The sequence below is a fragment of the Callorhinus ursinus genome, unplaced genomic scaffold (genome assembly GCF_003265705.2).
Source record: "Callorhinus ursinus isolate GAN/ISIS: 27379988/994484 unplaced genomic scaffold, GSC_fseal_2.0 scaffold12, whole genome shotgun sequence".
Lineage (NCBI taxonomy): Eukaryota > Metazoa > Chordata > Mammalia > Carnivora > Otariidae > Callorhinus > Callorhinus ursinus.
Genome location: NW_027397074.1, coordinates 5,191,679 through 5,204,268, shown reverse-complemented (window position 1 = coordinate 5,204,268; position 12,590 = coordinate 5,191,679). Strand labels below are relative to the sequence as shown.

At 37.3% G+C, this 12,590-nt stretch overlaps 1 protein-coding gene across 2 annotated transcripts in view; it reads right to left on the bottom strand.

The window, feature by feature from the left end:
• Positions 1-12,590, bottom strand: part of RELN (reelin) — a 499,645-nt gene that overhangs the window by 123,246 nt on the left and 363,809 nt on the right. For both annotated transcript variants that reach the window (XM_073898696.1, XM_025873239.2), the window contains exons 21-22: positions 6,195-6,387; positions 5,067-5,179 (exon numbers count right to left, since the gene is read on the bottom strand). In XM_073898696.1, the coding sequence (XP_073754797.1) occupies positions 5,067-5,179; positions 6,195-6,387 (306 nt within the window). The remainder of the gene's footprint in view (positions 1-5,066; positions 5,180-6,194; positions 6,388-12,590) is intronic.

Here is a 12,590-nt window from a genome sequence, read left to right as displayed (position 1 = left end):
GAGCTCTTTTGGGGACAGGGCTATCTTTTGTCTCAACAGTTTGCACAGGGACAGAATAAAGTAGGTGTACCAAAAGAAACTGCTAAAAAAATGAGTCAATGAGTGGATGAACAGGCCAGGAAAGGGCAGCCTGTTTCTGCCTTCTGTAGGTAATGGAGTAAATAATGTGCTAGGGGTCTGGGGACTTGGCCCCTTGGACTCTAGCTCTGCAATTTATCAGCTGTGTGACCTTTAGTGAGACATTTAAGCCTTCAGCCTTTCTAGTTCCTCACCTCTCAAATAAAGGGATTGGGCAAGCCAATTTCTAAGATCCCTTCTAGCTCGTAAATTTAGTGATTGTTCTGGTGGTTGTTGACTGAGGTGATGGTTTATTCCCTATCTAGTCACATGCCTACGTGAAACCCATGGCATACATTGTTTTGAAGTTTTGATATTTCAAACATTAAAATGGGGTGGGAGGGTTTCAGACATCTGTCCCAGATTTCCCAGTTTATGTATGTTTCTGAACAGTCACATGTAAACACATTCTAAATTCTTTTACTAAGTAAATTAGTCCTTACGTGCATCTTGTGAACTCTTGAAAAAGAGACTATTTCCTTAAGATAAAAAGCTTAAAGTGGATTTTTCCATTTAAAATTACAATCCACAGTTTAATGTGCTGATGTTAATTAACAGAAAAGGAATCAGAAGAGGTTGAATATTGGCTTCCTTTTTAGTGAGAAAAAAAATTAGCTGTGTGAGCAATCTCCAGCTGGTCATGCATGAGAACACAAGGTGTGATCTCACTGATTTGCAGCTGCATCACTGCTAAATATTGCCCTCAATACAAATATTTAATTTGCCAACCCACCCCCCCTCTCAGATCTAAGCATTCTTTGAAGGAAAATTTTGTGCACTTCGGATTGGGTCTGAAAGTGGGACCACTGCTATGTGGATCATGAAATGAAGTTGACTTGCATTTAAAACCCAAACTCTATGGATTCCTCAAAGCAACAAAACTTGTCAGTCTTGTCTTTATTTGATTTTTTCCCATATAAACTTCTAGACTGAATTAAAATAGCATCGAGTCATCTCTTGGTAGTTAGGTATTAAGGTATCAAGGCTGAGGAACTGAGGTAAATGAAGGCTGACTAAATTGTATTTTCCACCTTCAGAGTTACTGTAATTACATTTACCCAATTATTCTGAAACTCATTCAGTCATTAGGTGTAGATTTGTTTATGAAGTAGCAACTGACAGGTGTTTGGGTCTCATTAGGCCCTGTTCTCATGTAAATGTCTCTCATAAAAACAAAATTAATTTTCATTGGGTAACAAATGTTCAGTTCATCTACAATATAATTTCTCTAAGTAGGTGTATATATATTCAATATTTCCACTCTAAGTTGTCCTATCTAGCATATTTTCCAAAGTTAACAGATCTTTGGTAATGTGGGGACCACATTTGCTTGTGTGTATTCAATTTAGAGTTGTGTATGTGTGAATCAAAGCAGTAGAACGAAGATTTGCCAAAAGGAAAACTGCTTCAAACTAAACTGCACTCTGTTTTCCTGAATGCTTAAGAACACATGCTATTTGCAAAAGTTTGAAATGAATATAATAAAGTTATCAAGAATGCCAGGGATACTAAATGCACTTTATAGCAGAGCTTTTAAAAAAACATTATAAATCCCAAACCAATGATAATAACCAGATGAACACTATTTTTTTTTTATATATAGCAACCATGTTTAGTTTAAGTATTAGCAGGAACGTTAAAAGAAAATATCTTACTGGGTTTGTTCCTTTTTAAAAAATATTTTTACTTTCTTTACCCAGGGCTTTGAAAAAAATTTGGAAAAGCAGAGTTTAGTTATTCAGTTATATGGATTTAAAGGCAAATGGTTGCAGGAATAATCTATAGACAACGAGGCACACTGAATTAAAATTCTATTCAATGCCCCAACATTTAATGAGTACCCAACATGTGGCAGGCAGTGTTGGAACTGAAGTGTTTAAGGGTCAAATAGATTTCCTCTCAAGTGTCTAATAAACATTGATGAGAATTGATTTTTCTGACTATACTAAAACTTTCAACTCAGTGGTACTATCTTGTAAGCTAGGAAATAATAATGCAACATACCATCTGAATGTGAAATAACATACAAAGGTGTTTTTTTCTTTTTTTTTGATAAAGGACAGTATTTTTTGGATACTGTCTAAACTACATTAATTAAGAATAATAGTTTAGCAGTGCCTGGGTGGCTCAGTTGGTTAAGCATCTGACTTCAGCTCAGGTCATGATCTCAGGGTCCTGGGCTCCCCATTCAGCGGGGAGTCTGCTTTTCCCTCATTTTCTCCCCTAACCCCTCTCCCTGCTTGTGCTCTCTTGCATGCACTCTATCTCTCTCAAATAAATAAAATCTTAAAAAAAAAGAATAATAGTTTATAACATTTCTGGGGATGAAAAGACATCTCTAAGATACACTATCAAGATGAACTTAGCATCATAATTTTGAAATTATACCTTACATGTCAATAAATAAAAATCAACATTTTTAAATAATGAGGGTGATACACTTAATGGTGAAATAATCATAAAGAAAAAACCTCAGTAGCTTTACAGCAAGTATGACTACTATTTCAATTGTTTGATCTGTTGCTTTTTTATAATCATGATAGATATGCTTGGAATACCATTGAAATTAAATACAAATCCTGATTATATTCCCAGCAGTAGACATAAAAAAGTAGGATGTTAGAGAAAGTAGCAACTTGTTATACAAAGCATTAGCAGAATATCTAGGAAATGGCTCACAGTTGGATATAAAAAAACCTGTGGAAATCAAATTTCAAGCATTTTATTCCAACTGATATAATGATGAATCCTTAAAAATAATCAAGGAAGCATTCTTCTATAATTCAGTAATTCAATCTCCAACTAAAGGATGTATAATAATAATTCTGGGTTGTTATCTAACCAATTGTTTTTGTGTGGAGCCTAACTTCCATGTAAAATTATCGAAGAAGGGTTTATTTAGTAATTTTCTCTTTACAAAAGGGCTCTTGGAAGGCTGATGCCACAGAAAAATACAATTCTTGTCTCTTTCATGGTTTTCCTACTACCCACGTCACAGAATCTTAGAATTCCTGAACTGAGAGGGACTTTTAAGATCATCTAATTAAACTTCATTCTACTCATAAGAAATCAGGCTTGAAGAGGTTGTGAATCATTAAAATCATGTGATTAATTAATCACTGGTAAGGATAGACTGAGAGCTTCTAATTTCTAGTCTAAGGTTCTTTCTTGGGCAAGCTTATCCTGTCACAGGGCTTCAAACAGTACTCATGGTATTCAACTCTTCAACCCAAACCTCTTTTCTGAGTTCCAGATGTATAAGTCCAGTTGGCTTCTTGACATTTCTGCTTGGATAGATAAGTATCTTAAACTCTGCATCCCAGAAACAGAACGCTTCATTTCCTGCCCCAAATCCACTCCTTCTCCAGGCTTCCCCACCTCGGTCAGTTTCCCTAGGCCTCGGATTTACAAACTGTTTTTGATTCTTCCTTTTCTACCACAGCTCCCATGGAGTGCATCAGCAAGCCCTATTTGATTAAAATATATTTCACAAGGATGGCTCTTGTCTTGTCTGCTACAGTCATACTCCAAGCCACCTAAACATGGAATGCCTGGAAACTTCTAACTCGACTCCCTGTCTTCACTCTTTCTCCTACAATCTATTCCTCACCAGCAGATGCCCAGAGCAATCAATCTAACAAAATTATGTAATATTTAGGGGGAAAAGGTGTTTTTCTCTTAAATATTATCAAATATTTAAATTTCTCCCTAATTACTGTGGCTTTAGCTTCTTGGGGGATGATTTTTATGGTTACTGAGAGAATGTGAATAGTAAAAAACTGTGTATTAAGCTTTTTGAAATAAAAAAGTAGGGCTTTGCAGTGAGAAAACGGCCTTGAAATGCAAATCATCTTGACATAGGAGATTTTGGATTCCCGTATCCTTCCCTTTTAACATACGTCAAAGCTAAAGGAACAGCTCATTGAATTGGTGCAGAAAGGGAGGTCAGAAAAAGCTAGGACATAGAGGCTATTATGCTAAGTGAAATAAGTCAGACGGAGAAAGACAAATACCACATGATTTCACTCATACGTGGAATCTAAAATACAAAACAGGGGCCCTGGGTGACTCAGTTGATTATGTGTCTGCTGAGGTCATGATCCCAGAGCCCTGGGATTGAGTCCCCACATTGGGCTCCCTGTTCAGCGGGGCATCTGCTTCTCCCTCTCCCGCTCCCCTTGCTCATGCTCTCTCCCTCTCTCACTCAAATAAATAAATAAAATCATAAAAAATAAAATAAAATACAAAAAATTGAATAAACAAACAAAAAGCAGAATCAGACCAACGAATCCAGAGAACAGACTGTTGATTGTCACGGGGTAGGGAGGGTGGAAAAAATGGATGAAGGGGAGTGGGAGATACAGTTTTCCGTTTAGGGAATGAGTAAGTCACAGGAATAAAAGGCGCAGCATAGGGAATATGGCCAGTGGCATGGTAGTAGTGCTGTGACATACAGTAGCTACACTTGTGGTGAGCACAGCATAATGTACAGAGTTGTCAAATCACTAAGTTGTACACCTGATGTTACTAATGTAACACTGTCAACCATATGAAAATTAAAAAAAAAAAAGTAGGACAAATGAGGGTTTTAGGGGGGGGGGGGGGGGGGGATGGGTTAGCCTGGTGATGGGTATTAAAGAGGGCACGTACTGCATGGAGCACTGGGTGTTATACGCAAACAATGAATCATGGAACACTACACCAAAAACTAATGATGTAATGTATGGTGATTAACATAACATAATAAAAAAAATAAAAAAAAAGGAGGACAGTTTGGAAATCAAATTTTCATTAGCTCTATTTTTCAAATATCCTCAGTATAAAAGAAAGATCTGGGTCTTTTGATGACAAAGAAAATTCATCTTGCCATTGTGCTTAACTCTTCTTCATATTCAAGTCGTGCTAACAGAGATGGTAAAAGTTAAAGTCACTACGATGTCATCTCTCACCAAGTTTTCTGGGGAAGAAGCACTATGACTCTTCTCCACTGCGTGAACTCACTGGCATGGTAAATACTTGCTGACGTGAATTCCTGACAACTCGGCATACTTGGAAGACATTCCTAAGAGAGAGGAAGGCAAAAATTAAACTTGGCTTCTGTTCCTCCAGGGACAATATGTTGACTCACTCACCATAAATGCAAAAGGCCTTAGAGAAATCTAATGTCATAATTTTAACTATTTGCAATATGGATGCAATTCATGATTCTTCCTCTGTGAAGCTGAAATATTTGGGAAAAAACGGGGAAACAAGTGTCACCATGAAACTAAATGTCGTTTAATTCTCACATATAAAAATGGACATGGGGCACCTGGGTGACTCAGTTGGTTAAGCGACTGCCTTTGGCTCAGGTCATGATCCTGGAGTCCCTGGATCGAGTCCCGCATCGGGCTCCCTGCTCAGCAAGGAGCCTGCTTCTCCCTCTAACCCTCCCCCCCTCATGTACTCTCTCTCTCTTTCATTCTCGCTCTCTCAAATAAATAAATCTTTAAAAAAATAATATGGACATGGCTTAAGATCCATATTTTGACCTTTTATCATAACACTGGCATTTGGCAAAATTATTCTAATCACTGTGCTATTTATGCATGTATTGCAATGTCAGATCACCATGTGTGTAAAGAAGTACAATATGATCCTAAGAATCTGGATCTATGTATTTCTTTCTTCTTTTTCTTTTTTAAAGGCAAGATGTGCCAGATTTTTAATATGGACTACCTACAGGTAAAGAGAGTTAGAAAGGACCAGATGAAGACATGCTATAGGGAGAAAAGAAAGAGAGGAAGGAGGAAGGAAGGGTTAGAAAAAATTTATGGAGGAAGAGGGTTAGAGAAATATTCCAAACACCATCCTAGAGTACCCAGTCCTGAAGTTATTCTCATTTCTTTTTTATTTTCAATTATAATTTAGTATCTGATAGTGCAGAATGTGGAATCCTTATTGCTGACTTGACGTCAGTGCTCAGTTACAAATAACATTGTTCCTTTTGAACCAAACCTAAACTTTTGGAATTGGAACTCTCTGCTTCCTATGTAAAAAGAAGGAGCCTACACAAGCATTAGAGAAAATAGACTTACCTCTTGGACCAGGTGCCAGGTGAGGCCATGATTGGTTGAGTACTCCAGTTTCACCTGGTTGTCCATGTGCGGAGTGTATTTCTGCCCACAGCCCATCACCAAACTGAACTGAATCATATAGGATGCTCCTATCTGCATTGATTGTGTTTCCACATAGCGCATACTTGACGCAAGTTTAGAATCTCCCGTGAAACTGAAAGAGGCGGGAATCAGAAGATTAAAAACAGCGACGTTTTTAGGGAAAATTAGGCTCTTCATTTCATACCATACACCAAAATAGCTTCATTTTGCTTGTTTAAATCTTGCCAAGCTCAAGAATGGATTTCAGTCAATCTAATAAATGCAATTAAAACAATCTGCCTATCAAAGAAGCAATGTTTTTTTTTTTAAAGTTAATACCTAGAGTTGTCAGATATATTTGAAAATGGATACTCACTCATACATTGTTCATGAGTGTAAACCTTTTGACTCATTAATCCCACTTCTTAGAATCTATACAAAGGAAATAATCCTAAATTCAAGGGCAGTTTTATAAAACATGATGAATACTGCAGGGCTATTTATAATAGTAATTGGTAACCATTTCAATGTCAAGCTACAGGGAAAATGGAATCCTTAAATAAACTGGGATAGACACTTGACAGATCATCCATATTTCAAATATTTATGAAGGTAATGTAATCACATTAACATGCTTATGAGAAAATAAATTTTTAAAAATCCACAAAATGATGCATAAAGGAAATTCACCAGAATGTTTGCAGTGGCTCTAGTTGGTGGTGGGAAACTAGTTTACAGCTTTTCTTTTTTTTTTTTTTTTTTTAATTTTCCAAATAGTCTTCAATGCTTAGGCACTTTTTTCTTTTTTTTTTTAAATTATGTTATGTTAGTCACCGTACAGTACATCATTAGTTTTTGATGTAGTGTTCCATAAAGCTTAGGCATTAAATACTGAAAACATCATAATGTAGTTTTAATGACTGTGCCTCAAGTTGGTAAAATTTTACTGGGTCCCAGTTGAGTACCATGTAATTGTAAACTGTTTGATGACAGGCACAATTACTTTTTTAGAGCAAGCTGCTCAACGAATTTATCATCCATCAGAGGAGATTAAAATATGGACACATTTTTCACTGTGGTTAATATGGGTCAATGTAAACATTCCCAGGGTTAATCCCACTGGGGTTTGTCTGCCACAATGCTTGGTACTGCTATTGTGAAGCAGGGCCAATACCACAGAACAGCAGTAGCTCCTATTAGTCAGGGGGCTGAGCTGATATAAAGGGAATGGTGCAAAAATCTGTGATCTCTTTGAGGCATTTAATATTTTTTCTTATTCGTCCTTTGCTGAATCAGCAAAATAAGGAGTAATTACTCCACCTTGCTTCTTGCAGACATTAAGATGTTATTTAAAGATGGAACATTGTCCATATAGAGGATTATCATGGGTTTGGGCTCAAGGTTACAAAATGCAAGAAGCTTTTTCCTAACAATGACTAATTACTCTTTACCAATTTTAAATTCAGTTTTTACACTTGGACAATGAATAGAGGAATAAAATGGTTAAGAGCCCCCAAACTCTGCTTTAGCTGAATGGTCAATAAAAGAAAGGGATGTGTCATATTTATCACTGCTGGTGTTACACATCCAGGGCTTACAAATTGTTCATTGTTAATAATAAAGATGCCCACACGTTGTTGAGTCTAGGCCATATCTTCAGACTGTACTAAGCACAATACCCATATTATCATCCTTAGTTCCATCCTTACAATAACTCTGTGAAGTAGGAATATATCTCTAGTTAACAAATGTGGAAATGGGGATAGTAAATGGTAGAGATTTGGTATAAACTCAGCTCTGCCCAACTCTAAAACCTCTTAACCAATACACGATCTCTCTATCTTTCTATTGTTAAAAGATGGAGACGAAAATGCTGCAGTTTTGAATAACTTTCATATATAGTTAATTTAAAAATCATTAATTTTCAGTTACTGTGTAATGATACTTTGGAGTTAGAGATAATAAACCCAGGATTGCTGCTGTGTGACAGAGTGTATGGGATGCATTCTCGCAAACACAAAGCTGCAGAATGCAATTTTTAGCAATATTACAAAACAAAAGAATCAATATAGAAGAAAAACACTAGTAAGCTCTATAGGCACAAACTTGTCCATATAAATTCCAGAGTCTTTTAAGTAAGGAAAAAAAGTCCTGACTACTTCTCCCCATGAGAAATAAATGTTGCTTTTGATGTCAAGGGTTAAATGTTCTTTCTAGTGCCTCTTATGAGGAAGGTAAATAAGGGAGCCAACTAATTAGTCATTTGAATCACTTAATTTTTTTAAAAAATTAAAAAAAATTAATTTAAATTCAATTAATTAACATATATTGAATTGTTTACTCTAAAGGTATGCTATCTATCCTGGGCAACTGGGAAAAACCACACGTGCAGGGCAGCACAGTCTGCAGTCCACGGAGAGCCACTAGAACTTTCTCACTCATGTCCTGCACAGTATTTCCTCACCCCAGCATTTCTGAAATAATTTAAAATTATTTTCACAATCAGTTTCTTGTAAATTCCTCCCTTCAGAGATGGTTTAGTGTCCTTGCAAATCTAAGAGAAACAGAAAGAAATGCTGTGTTTTGTAAATACTGCCTGCACCTAACTTTTGCATTGTTACAATCAACCATGAACCTGGTTAAAGATAGTGAGTATTCAAACCTGAGAAGGATATGCTCTGTGAGCTACCCTCACGATAACAGCTTTTAAAGGTGCCAAGACACCAAGAAAGAAAAACATAAAAATGATATAAAAGGACAAGAGTGAGTCTCAGGCGGCTGGTTGGCTCAGTTGATAGAGCATGTGACACTTTATCTCGGGTGGTGAGTTTGAGCCCCATAGTAGGTGTAGAGATTAATAAAAATAAAATCTTTTAAAAAAGGTCAAGAGTCTAAAAGATCTGTTAAACAGTGACAATAAAATTCTTAGCACACATATCTGTTCTACTAGTAGTTGCATCTTTTCTTGTTTTTGTTGTGAGCTACACCTGAATGCTTTCTAACCAAAATGCTTGCCATACTTCATGGTACCATATGATACCTATCCTGATATATATTTTTTTAGTTTAAATTCAATTAGCCAACATATAGTACATCATTAGTTTCAGATGTAGAGTTCAATAATTCATCAGTTGCATAGAACACCCAGTGCTCATCCCATCACATGCCCTCTTTAATGCCCATCACCAATTACCCCATCCCCCCACCCACCTCCCTTCCAGCAACCCTCAGTTTGTTTCAAGTTAAGAGTCTCTCATGGTTTGTCTCCCTCTCTGATGACTTCCCATTCAGTTTTCTCTCCCTTCCCCTATGACCCTCTGTGTTGTTTCTTATATTCCACACATGAGTGAAACCATATGATAATTGTCTTTCTCTGATTGACTTATTTTGTTCAGCATAATACCCTCCAGTTCCATCCACATTAATGTAAATGGTAAGTATTCATTGTTTCTGATGGCTGCATAATATTCCATTGTATATATATATCACATCTTCTTTATCCATTCTTCCGTTGATGGACATCTCGGCTCTTTCCACGTTTGGCTATTGTGGACATTGCTGCTACAAACATTGGGACGTGATGCCCCTTCGGATCACTACATTTGTATTTTTGGGGTAAATACTAAGTAGTGCAATTGCTGGGTTTTAGGGTAGTTCTATTTTCAACTTTTTGAGGAACCTCCATACTGTTTTCCAGAGTGGCTGCACCAGCTTGCATTCCCACCAACAGTGTAGGAGGGTTCCCCTTTCTCTGCATCCTCGCCAACATTTGTTGTTTCCCGACATGTTAATTTTAATCATTCTGACTGGTGTGAGGTGGTATCTCATTGTGGTTTTGATTTGTATTTCCCTGATGACAAGTGATGTTGAGGATGTTTTCATGTGTCTGTTGTCCATTTGTATGTCTTCTTTGGAGAAGTGTCTGTTCATGTCTTCTACCTTGTTTCTGTAGTGTAGTGGTTATCACCTTCACCTCACCTATCCTGATACCTTAATCGGAAGCAAAATAACACAAGAAAAGCACAGACATCTATGCCTTAAAAATCTTGACCATTCATAGTACAAGTTCATTCAGTTGTTTATGATTTATTCAAGACTGGCTGAAAGCCAGTAATATTAGGTCAGCTTTTCCCCTTCTGAATACGCTGATGTTCTTACTCAGCTGGAGTTTTAGAGGTGAGAATTTCACGGACTGCCACCCTTTAAGTGATAAAACCGCTCCTCTTTGTTGCTTGTTTAAGTCAAGATAGGTTCATAAAGGCAAAAATGAAGCTGAACTTATCTGTTAGAATCAGAGAAACAAAAAAGAACAGTCCACATCAGCCTTTTGGGGGGAAATTCTGGAGACAGAATGCATTGGGAATCAGGACCCTTAGTTTCATTCATGTTGATTTTCAAGAGTGCCTCAAAAATAAAGGAACAGTAAAAAAGTTCCTGCATGTAATTACAAGATTTAATGAGAATGGGGGTAATTCTTTCCACTAGGACAAGATTACTTCTGGTAAAATGGATGACACCGTAATGTAACTCCGGTCTCCACAGTTCTATACTTATCCATAACACAGCTCCTTTGCCTCCTCCTCCCTTGTTAATCTCACATATTGCCAACGACCTGTTTTCCTGACTAGGCTGGAAGCCCCTCTGCAGGGGGAGATCATATCTTACTCATCCCTGCATCCCCTAACGCACTCAGAACCTGTGCACCTCACAGAAGCACCTGGTGTTGTCGCAGGACATCATGGTTTTCCAACAGCTAGATTATCTTATTTGACCTTTGAGTCAAGGTCATTTGGGAGGCCATGAGGGATCCTTAACCCTGGGTTATGGAGATGAAAAACCCAATAGCTGAGCTGCTGGTCCCAGGATTACACAGTCACTAAAAAGCTGGAAACCAGGCCTTCTGATTTCTACTTGAATGTCCTTTCCATTCTGTCTTGCCTATTAAAGACACTTAAAGAATGCTGAATAAAATGAGCACATGAGTGAGGCTTCTCAATTGGGAAGAAGGCAAGTTTTACAAAACCATAGTTACTTACGTGCTATAATGAACACAGACAAGGTTTTGAGGTTATTCTCACTTAAAGAAATCACTCTTCCTGCATTTCCCCAGAGGCTCTTTCCCATCTCCATAAAAAAGCCTCTTTTATATAAAGGGCAGATACACATAACCAACATAAGTGGGAGAATACTCGGACCACAAAGTTTCTTCAAGGCAAATTCACCCAGGGACTGAGCCACTTTCAACAACTGATCCCATCTCTTTAAGAAAGATTTGGTAATGGGGTGCATGGGTGGCTCGGTTGGTTAAGCACCTGACTTGATTTCAGGGTCCTGAGATTGAGCCCTGTGTCTGACCCTGGAGCTCTCCCCCTCCCTTGCCCCGCCCCCACTCTCGAACATGCATGCGCTCACACTCTCTCTCTCTCTCTAAAAAAAAAAAGCTTAGTAAGTTAGACAATGTGTCTGAAGTCTCACTGCCAATATGCCACAAGACAAGATAATGTACCAATATTTACATTTCTTAGAAACCTAAGCAATATTCCACTATTTTCAAGAATCCCACAGAAGATAACAGCTCTGCAAAGCTCAATTCCACAAAAATAGAAAAGCAACATAAAGCTGGTTTTGGTTTGATACCACTCAGAAGTTATATTCATCTCCAAAAGGACATGTAAATAAATCTAAGCCTCTCTAATGTCATCCTTTTTGTTTTGGTTTTGTGATCATCAAAGAAATATTTGATAGAGTTGACTGTCTTGTTGTATTGTGGAATTAAAGGTGGCATTTTAACTCATTTGTTATTTCTATAATATTATATCTCAAAACAGAAATAACTATACTATTTTAGTGTATTATATAAATTTTACATTTACTGGAAAAAACAATCTGGCCATGTAGAAGTATTTTTTTTTTTAAGTAAAAATTCACAGTTCTACTACCTAAAGATGATCACTGCTAACATTTTGGTATAAATACCTCCAGACTTCCTTATGTTTACACACACATAAACATTCACTTTTCTTTCTTTTAAAAAAATTACTATAAAATCATAATAAACATGTTCCTTTTTTGAGAGAGAGAGAGTGCGTGCACGAGTCGGGGGTAGGGGAGGGGCAGAGGGAGAGGGAGAGAGAATCTTAGGCAGGCTCCACGTGCAGTGGGGAGTGGAGGTGGGGCTTGATCCACAGGAGATCACGACCTGAGCCGAAATCAAGAGCTGGTCACTTAACTGACTGAGTCACCCAGGCAACCCTCTTTTTTTTTTTTTTTTTCCTTTTTACAACTATTTCATTGACATCTCTCCATATTAAACAAATGTTGAGAATAAAGCCTATC